Source organism: Podarcis melisellensis (assembly GCF_964234715.1).
Source record: "Podarcis melisellensis genome assembly, chromosome: Z".
NCBI classification, from domain to species: domain Eukaryota; kingdom Metazoa; phylum Chordata; class Lepidosauria; order Squamata; family Lacertidae; genus Podarcis; species Podarcis melisellensis.
Genome location: NC_138547.1, coordinates 25,774,621 through 25,795,910, shown reverse-complemented (window position 1 = coordinate 25,795,910; position 21,290 = coordinate 25,774,621). Strand labels below are relative to the sequence as shown.

Here is a 21,290-nt window from a genome sequence, read left to right as displayed (position 1 = left end):
ATCAGACCTGAGGAAAAAGAGGACAGGAATGTCTTAATTTCATCCAAGATTTTTCTAGTTCAGTTTTCGGGTTTCTATATTCTGTATGTCAGGCATGAGGAACATCCTAAAGCCCAAGGGCAAGATTTGGACATGGTCAACCTTCCAGAGTAAAGTAGTCGGGGCCAATAAAACCCCCAAAGTCTGAATAAGTAGGGGGAAAACGGGGAAAACCTGGAGGGGGCAAAACAGTTCAACAATGATTCAGCATTCTGGCTGACTGTTGCAGGACAAAAACAATGAGAGGAATACTGGAATGATAACTTGTAATAGGGCATAGATGGCTGGCATCCTAAACAATAGCACTCCAGTTGTCATGACAAAGGTCCAAATGCCCAAACGAGAATTTAATGATTTAATCCAAGCATCTACACTTAAACTAAAGACTATGTTTTGAGGGAAGGATAAACAGCATGAATAGAAACCAAAACTACTTACTTTGGAGACTTCTCTTTTGATCTTTGAACAAGCATCTCTAAACAAATAAATGTGTAATGTGCTTTACAATCCTCACCTCACCTTTCCTCCCTAAGTAGGTACCCTCTTGCAAATGCTGTTTTGATTGGCACCATTCTATAGAAAGGCATCAAGGGTATGAGTTGAGGTAAGATCTGAACTCACAGCCGAATACCCAGTTTACATGCATAGCTACTGCATAAAGGAAACAGATGGGAATAAACAGCCCCATCACAATGTGGGGTTCAGAAAGTCTCTGTGAGTTAGATAGGGTGGCCATGGGCCCTGCTTTACAGAGGACAGTTCTCTATGTGAAGAGCTCCTCTTGTGTGAAGACCTGTGTAGTCTAAAGTTAAAAGAACTGTAACAAGGGAGAGCAGGAGTCTTGAAACTAGCAATGCACAGTATCTGGATAGCAGATGGAGTAGGCAAACAGATCCCCTGGTCATAATCTTTCCTACTTTGGTATTGTATTTCAGTTCAAACTGCAGTGACTATTTCTAAATTTGCATATGTACATACAAATTTTATGCAAAATTGTACTCTTTGTTTGAAGTGGTGGGGGCACATTTTCTCTTATTTTGGAAATACACAATTGACCATCCTGGAGCTGGATCCAGACTAAACCGGTTTCAGGTGGTTCCCGCTGAAATCATTGGAACAAGCTCTTCATGACTTAAGTCATGAAATCAATGGGACTTAAATCATGACTAACTTGTCCCATGGTACCCAAATTCAACTAACTTAGATCAAGCCCAGTATTTAATCATTATTCCCATTTGTGTGACAAGAGTTTCCAGAAAACCCAGCAAGGATGCTGAAAGGTGCCGTCAAACTGTATGCACGGTTGTTTGTTGTTTTAATTCACCTATTGCTCTATCCTCAAGTTTTGATTCCTGAAAAGGAAAGGGAGGGGGGGAGAATGGAACCAGAGCATTGCGATGACACAACAGTTCTCCTCTGAAAAGTTAAGCAACTGGGCTTGAATAACTCCATCATTAACCGGCAGGTCAGTGAACATACTTTGGAAGAAATTCCCTAAATTTCATCTCTGGCATTTGCTGACTAATTAGTGGAGGGCTCAATCATATGTTCTCAGAAGCTGAAAGTACAATGCCTCAATCAGCATTCTTACCCTCTGGACCAAAAAACAAAACAAAACCCAACAACAACCCCTTTCCCGTTCAAGATACACCAGTTCACTTGCTGCTTTTCAAAGCAGCATTATTATTTTAAAATAATCATGTATTATTTTCCACTATTATACTAATGCAGCTGAAGCTGCATCACCCATGCACAACAGGAAAGTATCAGTGGGCTGAGGAAACCCTGGATTTGTACAAATCCCCTCCAAGTAGAACTGACAGTATCTTTTCAGCTTTCAGGGTCAATGGATAGTTTTGGGCAGGATTTGACACCCCACCTCCAAAAATACCCATTTTAGGAAAAACCTCACTGAGATCTTATGATGAAGGGCAGTAAGTAAGTAAGTAAAGAAATAGTTACAATGCTTGTGTTTCTGTTCCCAGTTTCTGACGTTCTTTTTACACTGCATTACCTGATTGCTTTACTGTCATGTTGCACTAAATTGCAATCATGCCAGTGGCTGTGGTGTGTTACAACAGCAGACATAACTGGACATGCACCATACCCTCCCACCCTCTATGAGAATGTGTGTGTCTGTTCCCCCATGATTCACCAATGAAAACTGCAGGGGGGAAAGTATATGCAAGGACACTGCCCCAAATTTTGCCCCACAATATTCCGGGATAATAGGTTTGCAAACAGATTTATTTTCTGGAAACAATTAACACAGAAATCAGTATTAAGTTTCCTTTAGATTCTGCAAGTTTTTTTCATAAGCAGTTTTTTATGTCATGTGAAAGGTGACATAAAATAAAATAAAAATATCAGGAGAGTAAACGTCAGGAAAGCAGAAGAGAGTGCTTTCTGAATGCAGTCCTGGCCTAGGTACGTTCAGAAGATGATACACAGCCATGCAACTCAGGATGCTGTCTTGGTGCAGTCCTACTAACTTTGGTGCTCAGAGATGAGTAAACAAAAAGCAGGATGTCATTAGTTCATATTCCTTATATCTGGCAAAGACCTTATCTGGTTGTCTCATTCATCTTGGAGATTTAGGATGCAACTGAATGCAAAAAAAGGGGGGATTCATAACCAGAAGCAAAGAAAACCACAACTCCCTCCTGGTTCACTTTTATCTATTTACAGCTCGGAATTCATAATAAATGAATTTCAAAGAAGTTGGATGTGGAAGTGGCCAATTATTTGGAGGGAGGTGTTGTGCAGAACGTGTGGTGTGATAACCTAGTTCTCTCAAAGAAGAAAGAGAAATAGCAGCTGTTCCCTTAAGTGCCTTTGTAAGTCAAGGGTAAAATTAATCCCCTTCAAAGCAAGACAAATTTGTCCTGGATCCTCTTTCAGTTCAAAATGGTGAAGTATGTGTGCTGGTCTTGCTAAACTCAAATAAAAACTGTTCTGAGTCATGCCATTTAAAGGAAATACAAAATATTTGGTTGGTTGTTCCAATGTAAAGCGGTTTATAAATTCTTAAATAGATAAATAAAAGCTATCCCTTACAACCTTGCTGCAGGGTTTAAACCATTAATTTCTGTGGAAACAATGCACAGTCCACTACACCAGGGAAGTGGAACCTGTGGCCCTCCAGGTGTTGTTGGACTCCTGGCCAATGCTCAAGGACAATGGGAGTTGCTGACCAACATCCAGAGGGCCACATGTTCTCCATCTCCATGCTTCACTATAGCTTTAAACTGATTTAATCATCATCACCTGTCTTCTAGAGATCCTTGGGAATAGTCACCTCCACCACCACCTGGATGAGAGGCAGATCTAAGTGCTAGAAGGAACTATCAAAGGACCCTGGAGATGTCCCAAGCTCTTAGGAGCTTTTCTGATGATGAAGTAGGGTTATTTATCAGATTTGTCAGCAGATTTTGTGACTGTGGGAAAAAGAGGTTGCAACCCCATGAACTGTCGATTAGCATTTACCATTGCTGTCATCCTGGTAACAGATCTTCAGAATTGTAAACTCCTCCATCTGTAAACTCTAGAATTTGCAACAGTTTCTTTCAAATGCCCAAACAGCTGCCTTATGAGCAGCGTAGAGTCCACAGTTTACACTAATTGTGATTCTAGACTGGGTTTGTTTATAACCTCATCTAATCCAGAGGAGTTTATGTAAGACATGAGCAATGAAATATGGGTCATTCACACAATTTATATTGTTTGCCACATATAGAGTTTACTTTAGGAATCACAAGATATGAAAGGCAATTTCCTTACAGCAGAGATTCTCAAGGCGCTTTTTATAAGCAAAGGACTGTACAGTTTTCCTCATTAACAATCTTGTGTGGTCAGTTATTTCCACCCTATTTCTACAGATGGGAAGCTGGAGTTTCAGCATGTCAGGATTTGAACCCCGTTTCATCAGAAAAACTAAGCAACAGAGCATTTCCAGGGCTTTCTGAGAGGGGATGAGGCTAGAGGCGATTCCTCACTCCAAACTTAATCCTAACCTTAGCTGTGTAATCATATAACAAGTGCTAGTCCTCTTTTTACAAATCACTTTACAAGATCTGAAGTTCCCAAGCAGAAGGTACCTAATAGTAGGTGGACCACAAAAACTATTTAAAGTGGCATTACACTCTTCCATCAGTTTCATTTTGGCAGCCCATCAACAGTTTTCCTTTTAATATTTGATAGCATTATTAGACTGATTATTAATATGCCAACATGCCCTCCCTTTGTTTCAGCTTCTATGTATAGTGGCTGTAACAACTATAGTCCTTCTTAAGGTGTCAGATATACAAAGCCATTCCCCGCCCCCGCCCCTTGAACAGGGACCACTAATCTGGTATTCCTGAAAGCAGAAAACATATTGTGAAAGATTAAACAGGGGCTTCAGGTCTGTTGCAGCACCACCCAAATTAATTGTCCAAGGGAAATGACTTTGCTGAACATTTTTGCACTCAAGATGCCAAGAACAGCAATGTTCTTTACACAAATATTTTTCCCATTAAAGAAAGAAAGAAATGTCATCTCAGATGAATAAACATTACAGAACCGTCTTGAGATGTAAAATAACTAAAGGTAGCATCTGGGTCACTCAACCCAACTAACTCTCCAACTAGACTGGGCCAGCACGTAGCCAAAAGGAGAGCCTAATCCACAGTTCCTCTCATCCGATGGGCTGAACGAGACATTATGTTGGAAAATGCATGGTTCCAACCCTGCAGATACAGAGATGATGGGGAATGTGCAGTGCAGGTATGTTTTCCCTTCTTGATGCTAATTTCCCCCTGTAAGTGACCCAACACCCATTTTCCCTCAAGAGGCTCATATTCAATTATGTGTATTTGTTTAAAAACTCCTGATTTTATTTTATATTTATACATATACATATATATTGTATGACTGCTTGTTTTTAAAGTTTGATCTCATCAGTATTTTCCTGCATGTAAATATGCACAAAGTGCGAAGAGTTTTTTCTGGGTAAACAATATTTAAAATAATTTTGATTTAAACCAGTTTCTTTTGGTTTTAACTGCCTGGGTTTCATTTGAAAGGAAGAAATTGTGGAAAGGAGAAGGGTTAAGCACATTTACACACACTCCTTCTGCCCCAGCACTAGCATTACAAAGAAAGTGTGGTTCTCCCATAACATCTAAGCTTCAACATTAGGATGAAGGATATTTCACCAACCCTGTAAAACTTGATCCAGCCACCCCTTACCTCTGCTGCCCGCCACTGCTGCTCAGCTGATGGTCCTTTGTTTTTGTTGCTCCTCATTCAAAAGGAGGCTTGTATGCACACTTAGCCCCTGTGCAAACAGTAATGCAGCCTTGTGAATAAGTACACAAGAGTTACCAGGCTGGAAATAAATATTACTAGCAGAGGAAGGAGAGCACCGTCCTTCTTCCAGCATCCCAACGCATTACTATGCTGGATCTCGAGGAGGAGGGGGCTTCCCTCCGTCAGCCAGTAGAGGCTGCTCTGTTAGGGCACTTGGGGCAGGGCACTGCACTGCCCCACCAACCGCAGTCTGCCCAGAGCCTTCCTACCTGGCCTGCCTTCTTACTTACAACCAGTCCAGGCAGGTAACATTGCTTATCAGTTTCCTCCTCGATCTCAGTGGTGCCCCTTGCATAACTCAGCAGAGAAGAGAATTGAGACAAACCAGAATTAGTTTGCTCTGCATCTCACTAGAAACAGAACCACCTACTGTTTGGGCTCCCTGCCGGTCCCAAAAGGCTTCATCAACCCTCTTAATTTCTAAGATGGCAGAGCCCCCCCCCCATCCCTCTTTCACCAGACCATCCACTCTCCTGCATAGAATTCCTTATTGCCAATGCCTACCAAGTAAGAGCTTAAATACGGGGAGCTGCTGTAATACTTTTAACTAAGCAAGAAAACTGATAAGGGAATCAATAAAACTGACAAAGCTTTTCCCAAACAGCTTATCAGTTTCATTGGAGAACAGAGGCAAACTAGTGAGGGAAACGGTTGCGTAGAGACAGTCAACCTGGTGCCTGAATGTTGCTGTACTATAGCTCCCAATGGCTGGTGCTGAGGGGAGTTTCAAGCTGTTAATGGAAAGAAGGTCCCAGGTTCAATCACTGGCATTTCCAGGCAGGGCTAGGAGAGACTCCGACTGAAATCCAATCAGTGTAGACAATGCTGAGTGAGATGGACCAATGGCCGGCCCACATGTGAAGCAGCTTCTATAGTCCCTTTGTATGTTCCTAATTAGGAGGAGAAAACGTCTTCTCCTATTCTAGCTGAAAGGGGAGACATGACATTTAAAGCAAATAAAAGAGTTAAGTTGTGAATGTGGTGATACACATGGGCTGAGACAGCAGAAGATTCCTCAAGGTGATTTCAGGCCTGATTTCCCTAAATGCTCATGGTGCTCCAGCCTCCTCATGAAGAGCACAAGCTGGTGCAGGTTTTGAGGGTGTTTTCCTGACCTCCTTGTTTACTTTTAGGACTAGATGTTCTCTAGAGGCCAGTTAGAAATGAGAACCGATTAGCACATTACAGCAGAAGCACAGAAAGCAGAAGAGGATCAAGTGATCTGAACTTCTGCTTTTGGAACTGCTGCTGTAACCTATAAAGCGGACTCCAGTGGATTCAAATATGCATGTTGGCATATAGAACAGTCCTCCTATACTACTCTCAGTACCACCTCAGAATCATGTGGGGACAGCTTGTCGAAAAGTTCCCTGATCTCATTTACCCCCCATGCATACGAAAGTGTGACCTGCTAGTTTTCTATGAGCATGGGGATTTTAACGTGTTAATCAGGGAGATTTTAATGGGAGTGCTTTCAAACTGGCAACCTCCCATTTGCATTCTGGGATGAGAGAGTTGCATGGACGACAGCAGCACTTCAGATCGCAGGTCTTCCTGTACGGAGAAGCAGATTCATTCAACCATCTTTTACAAAGAAAAGTCTGCCCCGCCACCAATTCATTATTGTTGTCTCCCAGTGAATGCTGTTATATCTGAAGCTGTGACAGGAGCCTGTCATCAAGACAGTACAGGGAGCCGCCAGCTACTCTGTTGTATGTTTACAAGCACAAGCCCACAGAATTAGAGAAACTCCCTGAGAGATACACAATGGACAAGTAAGAATATGTTGCTTGTGCGGAGAACAAACAAGAAACATTGACTGTTTAAAAGTTTCATTTATTTTCTTTCGTTAGGGAATCCCTGTTCAATGAAACTGACAAGGTAGTAGACAAATCTTGTCCAGTTCCATGAGGGCCATGGCAATTTGTTTTACAACTGAAGTATTGTTGCGTCGCCGTGTGCTTAATGTGTATACATGCCTTTTTGAAGGGGTGGGGGAAGCCTTGTAACTGTAAGACTGGAAAGTCCTGAATGGAGTAGATAAGACTTCACTCACCCCAGCACTGAAAAACTAGTATGGGCCAATTCCTTCAGTCAAGCAAAAGATAAATTCATGCCTGGAACATCCTTTTAAGCATAAACAATTTTGCATGACTTAAAAAGTATTTTACAAGTTTTCACAAACTCTCAAAAGAGCTCCATGGATGAAGTGAAATGATCACAACTTTCACAATAAAACCTCTTTGTAGACTTCCATTTTGTACTTGGGAATTGCTATAAAACTGTATGATTTATGAATGGCATATATTGCTGGGAGGGAAAAATATTTTCGGGTGAGGGCCTAATACTTACCCTTCATATAGCTGTGATTTGGTACATGTGTGTCCAGTTAATAAATTATGCTACTCTTGTGTACCAAGTACCAAAGAAATGTGTCCTACACATAAATTATATGTATGTTAACTGCCCTGGGAGGAACGGCGGGTTACAAATCCATTGAAAGAAATAAACAACAACATACATGTAAAGAATCTGATAGTATTATTGCAGCGATTAATTGATCCTTAGATACCCCATATACGAATCAGTAATACCCCACATTGAAACCAAAATTCATACAGTTCTCTCAGGTGTTTTTTATTTTTCTAATGGCTAGAGTTCAGCTTCCTTAAGTTCAGTTCTAAGAAAAGCAGGGGAAAGAACTGTTTCATCATCAACGTAAATAACATTAACAGGTTTATTTATATACCATAGTTTTCCGTCTATAAGACGCCCTCATGTATAAGATGCCACCTATTTTGGGGGATTCAGGTTTAAGAAAATGGGGGGAGATGTATCAGTGTATAAGACGCCCCCTAATTTTTGACATTATTTTTTTAGGAAAAAACCTAGTCTTATATACGGAAAAATATGGTAAGTGGGATCTCCAACATATTACAATATAGTCTCACCTCTTAACAGGGATGTGCGCTCCTGTTCATGCCACCATGCCTTCCTCTGGGTCTCTATACAGCTGTAGAGAAGCAGTGTGAAACTTGAAGCCCTCCAGATGTTGTTGGACTACAACAACCATCAGCCCTGCCAGGCTGAAAGGAATTAGAGTCAAACAACATCTAGAAGGGCACAGGTCTACACTCCTGTTGGTAGCGGCTCAATTCATTCTCCCCCGCATAGGTAAAGGTAAAGGTACCCCTGCCCGTACGGGCCAGTCTTGACAGACTCTAGGGTTGTGCGCTCATCTCACTCTAGAGGCCGGGAGCCAGCGCTGTCCGCAGACACTTCCGGGTCACGTGGCCAGTGTGACAAGCTGCATCTGGCGAGCCAGCGCAGCACACGGAACGCCGTTTACCTTCCCGCTAGTAAGCGGTCCCTATTTATCTACTCGCACCCGGGGGTGCTTTCGAACTGCTAGGTTGGCAGGCGCTGGGACCGAGCGACGGGAGCGCACCTCGCCGCGGGGATTCGAACCACCGACCTTTCGATCGGCAAGTCCTAGGCGCTGAGGCTTTTACCCACAGCGCCACCCGCGTCCCTTCTCCCCCGCATACACCTCTCCAATTTCCTGGTTTTCTTTTTCAACCAGCACTCAACATCTCATAGTTTCTGAAAACTATGTACCGTATATACTCGTGTATAAGCCGACTTTTTCAGCACATTTTTAATGCTGAAAAAGCCCCCCATAGCTTATGCTCAAGTGAGGGTCCCACCCAAGCGCATTTCCCGAGGCAGAGGCTTTTGTTGGTGGAGGAGGAGGAGGAACGAGCAGCCCGTAAGCAGCCTTGATGGGTTGCTCCTTTTTCCTCCTCCGCCTCTGCCACTGTTGGCGGTGGAGGAACGAGCAGCCCGAAAGCAGACCTTTCAGGCTGTTTGTTCTTCCTCCACCACTGCCGCCATCAGTCCCTGCCTCTCGGCAGCACCCTAGGTAGGCAGGGGGATGGGAGGGCCTGAGGGGGAGAGAGAAGCCCCCTCTGCTGTGTGCGCATGCACACACACACTCTGGCCCACCAGGAGGTTTGTGGTGTGGTGAACCGGCTTATACTTGAGTCAGTAAGTTTTCCCAGTTTTTTGTGGTCAAATTAGGTGCCTCGGCTTATATTCAGGTCGGCTTATTCTCAAGTATATATGGTACATATTACTTGTTTAGGGGTTTTGTTTGGCCTCCTTTTAATTATTTTCTTTTATATTGTATCCATGCATACCTTGAGATTCACTGACATACTGTTTCTCAACAGCCCCGTTTTGGTTCTAATCCTGTCTGCACAGAAACACTGAGCAAGTTCACTATTAGGAGGAGTGACATTACTTTACCTAAGTGTTCAAAGCCCTTCACATTCATTATCAGCAAAACCTGCAATACCACTAACATATTAATAGCACAGAAGTGAACCAGCTTGTACCGAGCTCAACTGTCTTACTAGTAATTTTGCATCCAAAAGATATGTATGAATCATCATTTCAGTCAGCACCACGATTCACATCAACACTGGGACACGCCAGCTACACTGGCCTGCTGGACTAGGATCTGTTTTCTCAAGAGTTACACATGAGCAATCCTATGTGTGCATCCTTCATTTTCCAAGCTAGCTGTCTTTGTGCAAAGATTATTAGAAACGAATTGCTACAACCATCAGCCTGTTTGGATGTGCAGCGACCGAAAATAAGAACCTAAGTAGAGGCCTGATGGCCAAACAGATACCTGTGGGAAACACACAAGCAGGACCTGGGCACAAGATCACTCTCCCCTCCTCTGGTTTGCAGCATCTAGTATTCAGAAACACTGGTGCCTCCAGTCTTGGAGGCAGTGCATAGCCATCATGGCTGGTAGTTGTTGACAACCTTAACCTCAGTGAAATAATAAATGTTCTAGCACCACAATTCTTGTTTACACAGATGTTGTATCCAGCTTAGTCTGAGAAGGCCCACTTGAAATTAACGGGCATGACTAACCTAGCCCCATTAATTTCAGTGGGTCTACTCCAAGTTGTACTTAGTTGGATATAACCGTGGATGTGAACCTAAATTCTGCTTCTGTTTGTAACTTGCAGACTAGAAGTACTGTCCGAGGCAGTGACTTCACTTTCGCTACAGAGTAATAATTTAGTAATCATCTTATCTCAGAAAGATTTCTGCTTTCAAGGAAGCCACTGAGAATGTCCACCAATGACTGTTGCTAGAAGGTAGCCACAAGTGCATATACATCAGCACATAAAACATATGCCCCTTTTTGCATTCTAAAGTGAGCTGGGAAAAATGCTGTTCGAGTCAAATATATTCCACAAGTATAAGCTCAAAGTCATAGGAATGAGATGAAATATATGCAGGAATAGGTATCAAAATAGCCAACCAATCACTTATTGAGGATAAGCATGGTGTAGTGGTTTGTGTGCTGGACTAGGACCTGAGAGGCCAAATCCCTACTTGGCTATGAAGCTCACTGGGTAACCTTTGACCAGTCACCCCTCTCCACCTAACCTACCTTACAGGGCTGTTGCAGGGATTAAACGAGGAGGGGGAGAACCATGTGTGCCACCTTGAGGTCCTTGGTGAGATACAAATGCAATGAAAAATGCATAAGAAATAAATACAAAATTCCTAGACTAGCTTCTGTTTGCCCTAGAGAAATCTAACTAAAGACCATTGGAAAATAATACCACCAAAGAGCCTTGAATTTAGGTAGCTTGCCTGCTCACCATAAGTGACAAGGAATTTCATGCAGGTGAACAAGGAGGATGTCAGAAGAGGGATTGTACCATCCTTTCCCTACTATCCTGTGGCTCCTGTGTTGGCTGTAGAGTAAGATGCTCCCCCACTTCCATGACCGAAGGAGAAATGCAGAACACTGGCAGATGAAGGATGGATTGTTCTGTCACTCCAGTAGCCTGCATGATACAAGGTATTTAAAAAAAATAAAAACTGGTCTACCAAGAGGCTAGTACTGTGTGTTTCCACACTGGCTGAGGATGAATCAGATCCCGCTCTTTAAAGACCACTAGTCTCTTAACCAGTAGGGGCTGGTGCCCATAAGGAATGGTAGGGGAGAAGGCAGAGAGGTCAATAGTAGGTGGTGCCAGAACCAATGACAGGCAGAGTCAATTAAGTGTTGCTGAGCTTTAAAGCCTCAGGCCTGAAGTCTCCACCCCATCGTTCTGCCCAGACACTGAGGTCCAGCTCTTAGGGCTTCCTGGCAGTTCTCTCAATGCAAGAAGTGAGAATACAGGGAACCAGGCAGAGGGCTTTCTCAGTAGTGGTGCTTGCCCTGTGGAATGCCTTCCTGTCAGATGCCAAGGAAATAAACAACTTTGACTTTTAGAAGACACGTGAAGGCAGACCTGTATAGGGAAATTTTTAATGTTTTATGGTGTTCTTAATATTTTGTTGGGAGCTACCCAGAGTGGTTGGGGTAACCCAGTCAGATGGGCAGCATATAAGTATAATAAAAATGTTGTTGTTAGTTTTGTCCCCATCCTCCTCCCTGAATTGGGGACAGCACTGAGAAAAATGCAACCTTGTGGATTGATTATAAGTAGGAAGGAAGGCAAATGGGAGTAACTGAGGGTGGATTGAGGCTGCAAGGGTAGCACCCCAATTCTCTCTAATAGCCCAACTTTCACTGCTCCCAACAGGCTAGCAACATTAGTGGTGCATAAATGCAATGGAATTCACTGCTGTTTCTCAAGGCAATTCTGGATATTGGTGCTACTACAGTTCCTGTCTTGCCTTCTGAGCACCTGAAATGTTCCCAAAGTGCAGCCAAACTTTCAAAGCTTAGACCCACCTGCAAAAACAGTTATTTATAAAGTGTTTGTCTGAAGAGAAGGCAAGATCCCCCTTCACCGCTGCCCTAAGTTTGTAAGATAATTGCAACCCACCGACCTCAACAAATCCTTAGAAATTCCCTTCCCTTTTTTGGAGGCATCTTCACTTTCCCTCGCCCCCACCTCAAAAAAAAAAATGGTTGTGGGGAAATGGCATGCAATATTTTGGCAGAGCACTACAGTATTCAGGTGAACTATCCCCCTGAACCACACAAAAGGAACAGATTAATTATAACTTCCCCGATGTAGTATAAACACTGACAACTGGGAAACACTGGCCTGCGAGCGCTCCAGTTGGATAACAGCCTTTATCAAAGGTGTCATGGGCTTTGAAGACACTCAAACTCAGGACGCAAGGGAGAAACGTGCTAAGAGGAAGGCACGCTTGGCAAATCCATACCGTGATCAACTACCGCCCAGAATCCAATATCCCCACTGTGGAAGGACATGTGGATCCAGAATTGTCCTCCACAGTCACTTACGGACTCATTGTTAAAACCGTGTTTATGGAAGGCAATCTTACTCGGCTACGAGTGATCGCCAAAGAAGAAGAAGCAACTCTGCAGATGTTTCAGGCAACTCCCATCAGCTTGATGAATCAGTTCAACATGCTTCTACAGTCTGTTTAGGTACACATGAATTGAATACACAAAGGGTAAGATTGTGTGATAAGGCACAACAAACCTGCTGTGCTTTTGATGCAGCTTGTGTGGTGTGGTGCAGAAGATAGACCTGGATGTACAGGCAGTAAGGCCCATATTCATACCATACATCTTAAGTACATTTAAAAACGCATTTCAAGCACATGGCTTCCTTCAAAGAACCGTGGGAACTGTGGTTCCTAAGGGTGCCTGGAACTGTTGCTCTGTGAAGAGTAAACTGTAGTTCCTTAGGATTCTCTGAGGGAAATCCTAAGGGTGCTTTAAATGTATGGTGTACAGTAGTTGCAACCAGTGGAACCTAACTGCAAACTTACATGGGCGTGCAAGTGACCCAGACTGTTCCACTCTCAAGAGCTACTAACAACGGCAGCTAGGAGATTTATATGTATTATAGGTATGCTTATCTCTATCTATATGGATCTGTATGCTGCTGTATAAGAGCTGTCTGCTTTTCATATCCCAAAAGAGGCCCACAGATGTCAATGTCAGCAATGAAATAAAATCCAAAGATACTACAAATTTGCTATTTATATGCAGCACCCTGGAGACTGGCTGCAATGGTTATTTAAAGTTGTGGGAGGGGGGAAGGGAATTTAGCAGAGTAAAAGCAAGAAAAAGAATAGAGCCCAATGGGTGTGGGGGGGAAAGGATGCTTAGAAAGAAAGAAACCTTTTAAGAGTCCACCCATGCAATGATTTTTGCTTTCATTTTCCAGGTTTGGGAGGGGAGAGCTGATGCCTTTGAAGGGCGAGGAAGACCAGCAGTTTAGGAAAACGTAAGGAAATACAGAAGAAGTGATGCCAGCCTGCCAGAACTGCATTAAGAGGTGGCATCTCTCCCTCCTCGGGAGGCATGGGGCGCTTAAGTGCATTCATTCCCGATCAGTCAACAAACCGGACAGCAACAAAGGGGACGCACAGGATCAGGAAATGTGTTTTGCTGGTTGCATTCCGGAGTCACTGTGCCTCCCAGTCCCAAGTCTGCTAAGTACTCTCGCCGGGCACTTGCAGGGCACTGTATAAACTAAGAAGGAAAAGAAGCCGCGCGGGTGTGAGGGATCTCTCCGCCCAGCAGATTTATAGCGTCAATGAAGACAGACCGGACTAACCGGGAGGAGGAGGAGGGAGGCGGCAAGGCTGAGACGAAGGGAAAGCGAGACCGGCTGGGCTGGGTAGTTAAGGGAGAGGATTCTAAGCGGCCGAGGCTGCGAGGTGAGTCCACGGACCACCAGAACGGTTGCAGCTGTTTTAGGCAGGCCAACACACAAACATTTGAAAAATGATGATGTTATTTAACTGTTACGGCGTTCTTGCAAATCCTGAACTGAAAGCTTGCAATGGGCTTTTAAAAACAACGCACACTTTTAGAGGGGGGCCCCCGCGAGAGCAAGTTTCTGGGCGGGTTGCAAAATAACGGTTCCTTGCAACACACGGAGTTGGTCGTGAGCCCCGGAACCTTCTGAACTTTCAAGCCGAAGCAGGCAACTCCTTCATCCTTCTCTCCGCCGCCTCCACCCTGCCCTCGTAACACCAACTACGAAAGACACTAAGGGTTCATGCAAATGAAATCGGTCCAGCTGCGATCAGGATCTGATCACACACACACACGAAGCAGCTGCAAGACTGCCGCATCTTTACGCCACTTCTTGGGATGCAACTATGTGTGCGTGTCCCCCAATAGGGAGAGCAAGAAGTTATTTGCAAGTCACCCAAAGTCAAACAAGATGCATCTGAATGTCGGTTGCAAAACAGGCACACACATTAACTGAAACAGAAAATGTGGTTTGTTAGGTTTTTGGGGTTTGAAAACAAACTACAGGTTGCATAACAACCACCATCACCCAAGCACTGAAGGGGGTGGGGGCCGACAGTTGTATTTTTATCATACACACAGAAACACACACACACGTCTACGAATAGCACCATCAGCCCATGCAACGCAATGCCGATGGGAGCCTGAACGAGAACCAGGCTTCGCCGATGCGCATTTCGGCGTTGTCGCTTGAAGGCTGCAATCCTAACCCTAACTCACCTTGGCAGCAAGCCCCGCTCAATTCAAGCAGGGCTTGCTTCCTAGCAGACACAGCTTTAGGATCGCGCAGCACCCCCTCCCCCGCAGTCGTAGGAGCTTACACCCCGCACCAGCTCGCCGCAGTTGGAAAGCGAGCAGGCAGGAGTTGCACGGCAAAGGAACGATGAGCCCACCCTAGCTTTCCGCTGTTAAAGCAAAAGAGAAAACCTTGCAAGGAAAGGAGCAGCGGGGGACGCGCGGGCGGGCGTGCAGAAACAGGGCTTATTTTCATTATTATTGTTATTGTTACTCACGTATCTCTTGAGCTTCTTCTCAGGGGGCGATTTGATGAGCCAGCCCGTGCACACGACGTGCCCTGCGCTCATCTTCTTCGCCCCCCGCCGTCCCGCCGGGGGGAGCCCAGGAGGCTTGGTGCGATGCGCGGAGCAACGAGGGTGGTGGCGGCGGCGGGAGGCTGCAGAGGAATGCCGAGGAAGCTGGTGCAGCCGGGCAAGTTGTGTGTGTGTGTATGAGAGAGAGGGAGCGAGAGAGCGTGTATATGTGGAGGTGGAGGAGTTGGGGGCGACGAGATCAACGCAGTCGGCTTCCTTCCACCGGGTCCTCCCCGACGCAGCCGCTTGCTCAGCCCAAGGAGGAAGTCATGACATTGATCAGTGACACACACACACACACACACACACACACACACAGGCGGATCCCGACACAATGAGGGCCGTCGAGGAGGCACGTGATGCCGGGGCCGGGCTGAGCCCCATCAACAAAAACAAGCACGTGCAGAAAAGGGGGGGCAAGAGGCCGCTACAAACCCCCACCCCGCCTTCGCTCCCTTTCTCTGGCTCTCCGCCGCAATGCACTGCCTGGCTTTTCCGTGCAAACTGACAAGTCCAGCCAGTGGAGCCGCTTTGCGGGCTCTTAATTTTCTTTCTTTATCGCTCCCTCTCTGTCACTCCAGAGAAGGGTCTGCCTGCCCGATTCCCCCAAGCCTCTGCTTTGCTCGGATAAATTTGGAGCGCACGTGCGGGCAGGCAGTTGCAGCAGCGTGGAAAGGGTCTACTTTGTGCCCCTCCTCCCCACCACCCACTTCTGTTTCTAGGACCCCGGGGTCCGCCAACCGCGTCCGGCTGCGAAAGAAGATAGTGCTTCGCATAAGAAAGAATCCGGAGCCAGGGGATTTGCCTTTTGAACACCAGAGCAGAAGGGGGCTTACTGTCCTTCCACTACACAGGAAAGTAAAATAAATCGGTTTTCAAAAGCTATATCAATTTATCCCCAAAGATACCAAATTATCCCAACCACAGCTTTTCTTCATTGTAATATTATAATTTAGGGTTGGGTGAGCGGGCTAGAATTTTGTTAAACAGCTGAGAGTGAGAAATCCTTGCCGGCTCACCGCAAATCATTTCATAAAATCATAAAATTCTAGAGTTCGATGGACCCTTAAGAGTCATCTAGTCCACTGCAGGAATCTCAGCTAAAGCCTCTATAGCAGATGGCCATCCAACCTGTGCATAAAAACCTCCAAGCAAAGAGAGTGTACTGGTTGTTTAACAAAATTTCTGTGCCACTTTATCTGTCCCCACTGCCAACTTAAAGAACAAACTCTAAGCCTTTTACATAAAATACGCATCAAATGCTAATTTATTTTTTCACAAATTTAATAAAATAAATACATAAAATACCAATAAAATCAATAGAATTAAAAATGTGGAGGCATAATGGGTTGCATCCAATGCTAGTCCTACTCAGAGTAGACCCATTGAAATTAACAAATAGCGGCAAACAGACTATGTCTTTAATGCACATCGGAAGCACTTCCATCCTTCCCTAAAAATTCTAGGCACTGTAATTTGTTAATAGTTGGTGGGATCAGTAGCGTTCTTTTGAGGGCAGAAGACAGCTGTAGGCCCATTAATTTCAGCAGGTCTGTGGTGAGTAGGACGAGCATTAGATAAAATTATCAAAATATAGATAAAATCCCCCTTTGTAAACCTATGTAAATATGCAGCCTGAAATCTTTACTCTTTGGCTTTTTAAATACTGTAGTAATAAAAATATAATAGGAATTTACAGTATACCCATGCCTTCCCCAGTCTGGTGTCCTCCAGATGTTTAAGACTACAACTCCCACCAGCCTCTGCATCATACAGATGTGCTGGCTGGGGCTGATGATGATGAAGAGGAGGAGTTTGGATTTGTTATGCCGCTTTATCACTACCCGAAGGAGTCTCAAAGCGGCTAACATTCTCCTTTCCCTCCCCCCCCCACAACAAACACACTGTGAGGTGAGTGAGGCTGAGAGACTTCAAAGAAGTGTGACCATCTCAAGGTCACCCAGCAGCTGCATGTGGAGGAGCGGAGACTACACCACACTGGCTCCCACTGATGGGAGTTGTAATCAAAAATATATTGCCAGCACCTGTGAGTTTGTCCCATTGCACTAGAGGCAACTTACTTCTAAGGAAACACATCTAGAATTCCACACTATTCCAAGATGAGCAGGTATATTCTGGCGTGACCTTTCATGGACTAGAATCCAGCACTTTCTCAGATGCATGAAGTGTTGTTTTAGGTTGGCAGGTGCATATTACATGGTTGTACTGTACTCTGAGGGATGTGGGGGTTTCCCAAACTGTTGTTTCTTCATTCCTAACTAGCAAGACCAGGGGTCAGTGATGATGGGAACTGTAGTCGAAAAACAGCTGAAGACCCAAGTTTGGGAAACACTGGTATCACTGTTTTCAAGCTTAAAATGCATGGACAATGACCATCGTTCACAACACAGGGTTCGCAAACAGCCAGACATTACTCCTAAGGAAGCAGAGGTGAACTGTCCCTCTGGAGCATGTTTACATGGGAGTAAGCCCCTTCGAAATCTTATTGAGTTGTGATGGCTAACTTTGGGGGCTGATTCATCAGGGCCAAAGGAGCACTGCCCCACCCACTTTGGTCTTCCCTCAGCTAAACCCCAGCTGCCCACTTTCCTACCTAAAATCAGTCCAAATGTGGCACTGGCTATCAGCTTCCTTCTCCTTGGTGCCAGTGTTGCCCTTGTAGAACTCAACAGAGATAAGAGGGAACAAAGCTAAAATAGTTGGCTCTTCCATTGTTGGCTCCTGCTGCACCTCCTGTTGGGCTCCCTGCCTTCCACCATACCAGTCGCAATGAGGACCAGTCACCAATGTTGGTTAGCATTGGACTGCGGGGGTCTCTTTATCTGTTAGGTAGGGTAAAACAAATTGTGCAGTTGCATGCACACACAGAAAGAGGCTGATGGAACCCTAAAGCAGGGGTCAGCAACCTTTTTCAGCTGTGGGCCGGTCCACCGTCCCTCAGACCATGTGGTGGGCCAGACTATATTTTGAAAAAAAGAAATGAACGAATTCCTATGCCCCACAAATAACCCAGAGATGCATTTTGAATAAAAGGACACATTCTACTTATGTAAAAACACGCTCATTCCTGGACCGTATGCGGGCTGGATTGGGAAGGCGATTGGGCTGCATCTGGCCCCCAAGCCTTAGGTTGCCTACCCCTGCCCTAAAAGCTAGCCAATTTATTACAGAATCAGCTTGTGTGAATTAAAACCCACTCCTTTATATGCATGACTGCCATCCTCAATTGCCAAGTGCATATTTAGAAAACTTTACAGTGGCTTCAAAGGCCCCGACTTGAAATGTGACAGGTATCATCTGTAGCATATCTTTGTAAATCTGCCTAAAGAAATCCTTTTGCTGAAGATTATAAAATGTAGCACACTGGTAAGACCGAGATTCACTTAGTCCCATTATCTCTGCAAGCAGGAAAAACATGAGCCACCAAAACTTGACCCCCAAAATGCCATCTGTCTCCTGCCTGCTTCTGGCACAGGGTACTGGAAATGGCCAACATTGTGTTGTACTCCACCCCAATCTCCAAGCAGAATGATTTTCCAAGGGTTCCAGGAGTTTACCCAGGGTTTGGTTTCCTTGGAATGAGGTTTTGGATTCCTGACACAGATCGGCCACAGGTCACATGTGAGCAAGATTATAAATCACTAAGGCAATATCCCATAACCTCTGTTTCACGGTTTTGAGGGCAATATCATACACAAGGTGGGTAAGAAAATATGGTGAAAGACCTATTGAAGAGGCCTTATACTCCATAGTTTTTGACCAGGAGCTGATTTACTCCTCATTTATCAAATGATAGATGTTTTATTTACAAATATGTATACAACCTAAGCCAAAGGTGGAGAGACTCACAGCATTAACACCCCAGAAGGTATTGCTTCTCCCACAGTCACAGCCTTGGATTCAAGCATACATCAAGCATGGCTGTCACTCTCAGGCTTCTGCCAACTGCCTGCTTCTAGCCCAGCTTACACACACAAACTCTCTGCACTTGCCCTGGCTGTTGTCCTTCTCACTACTAGCCAGGTATGGTGGAAGCCCACCCATTTGCCCTCTGGCACAGAATAACTTCCTTTCTTACAATAACAACTCATACCTAGGGCCATAGTGGCTCTTGCCTGGCTAATTCAACAATGGGATCTTCCATTAGACTCCAGCAACACATATACACACACCCTGAAAAAACCCTCACAAGAATAGAAAAATAGTAGATAGCCATGTTCATCATGGGGCGGTAGAAGAGTGGGGAAGCCAAACATAACAAGAGAGGCAGTACATTTATTAGGACTAACCAAAATGTCACAAAACAGTGAGCAAGCATCTAAATCAGGTATAGGCAAACTCGGCCCTCCAGGTGTTTTGGGACTACAACTCACATCATCCCTAGCTAATAGGACCAGTGGTCAGGGATGATGGGAGTTGTAGTCCCAAAACATCTGGAGGGCCGACTGCCTATGCCTGATCTAAATTCTCTAGAAGGATACTAAACGAAACCAGTGGTTCAACCCTAGGCAATCGTGTTCTAATTCCTGCCCAAAATCCTTATTACTATATTACCAGCTTCAGACATGTGCCTAAAGCTGGAGCAAGTAGAGGCCTGTCCGCATCCAATGATGGTCAAAGGAAGTGGAGGGACCAGAAGTACTCTCCAGGATACAAGGGAAAATGATATAACAAAGAGCCTTGAACATCTATGGTCTTAATATCTGCCTATCAGCAATACAGCTCTGCAGTATTGCTAATTAGCAATAATATGCATTTGTTAGGTTTGGCTGCTGATCTCCCACAACAATGACCTGACATTGTCATAGAAAAAGCCTGTGCAGGGATGATAATACTGGGAAAGACTGATTCTTCTGAAAATAGGTTTTTCTGAGTCAGAGGACAGCTGTCTAACATCCACAGGCCAGAGGTACCCTTGCATCATGGGCTTGTCTTGTGAAAGTGGTTCTGAGGTTAGTCCTTGGGTAGAATTCTTCTTCTGAGCAAGTCCTTGGTCTCATCCCCTTACAAAGGAAAAATCACCTCCACAGTCATGACAGTGGCCAACCCAATCACTGCTGCCACCACTTGCAGCAGCTGCAGAAACCCAAACCAAACAATTGCTGGTGTGGGAGTCAAAATATAGTGTACTAATGGCCCCTTGAAATTCACCACCCTGTTTGTGTGCAGAGATATTGTGTAGGCTATCCAAACAGCCACTGCTAATAGATAGCCTCCACAATATCTCTGCACACAAACAGGGTGGTGAATTTCAAGGGTCCATTTGCATACTAGAGTTAGTCTGTTCTGTGTATCAGTGGCTCTGGCTCCACCTACTGTTGGTCTCCCTGAAATCCACCCTACCAGCCTCAACGGACACTAGCCTCTACGGTACTCTAACTATCTAGGCAGGTTACTGCATCCTCCTTGAAAGGAAGGAGTACAAAGGGGTTTATGTTCCAGTTAAGTATTGCATGAGTAGCAGAGTCTTGCTGAGCTCTGCTATGTCCCTGTGTCTTTGGTTAACCTTTCATCTTAACGTCTGGATCACTCCTCAGACCTGCCTCCTGGATTAATCACAGGTCTTGATTTGCTCTCTTCAGCCCTAATATCCAACTTGCATCTTCTTGACCCTGATTCCTCAGCTGTCCTGTGGCTCTGGCACTCAGGGACTGATTACAGGTTCACTTTGGACCTCTGCCCATGGCCCAGCCCTGACGGCAGGGAGTGTGATCCTTGAACTCATTAGTGTTTGACAGCCCTGCCTTAAAATGGCACATCCCTTGCCCCTGGCTTTTTAAAGCAGGTTGACCTATGTGTCATGGGCTTGCTAGGTTGTGAGCAGTACAGCATGATCAGGAGCCTAAGAGGTTGGTTTGGGCAGGCTCAGAACCAGGGGAATCCAGGGCAGGCAAGCAGACAAACAGGCAGGACTGGCCAGGATAAGAGACTCAAGGAAGTGGGGCTAGGTGATGAGAAGTAGAAACAAAGAAAGAAAACACAAAATTGTTCTGAGAAACAGG

The 21,290-nt window shown here is 44.9% G+C and overlaps 1 protein-coding gene across 2 annotated transcripts in view; it reads right to left on the bottom strand.

Moving 5' to 3' along the window:
• The window catches only part of GAB3 (GRB2 associated binding protein 3), a 78,553-nt gene extending 62,351 nt beyond the window's left edge, over window positions 1-16,202 (bottom strand). Inside the window, exon 1 of one of the 2 annotated variants that reach the window (XM_081897410.1) lies at window positions 15,190-16,202. In XM_081897410.1, coding sequence (XP_081753536.1) covers window positions 15,190-15,261 — 72 coding nt within the window. In that variant the 5' untranslated portion in view covers window positions 15,262-16,202. The remainder of the gene's footprint in view (window positions 1-15,189) is intronic. The other variant, XM_081897415.1, reaches the window with a different exon arrangement.
• Between the last annotated feature and the right edge of the window lie 5,088 nt (window positions 16,203-21,290).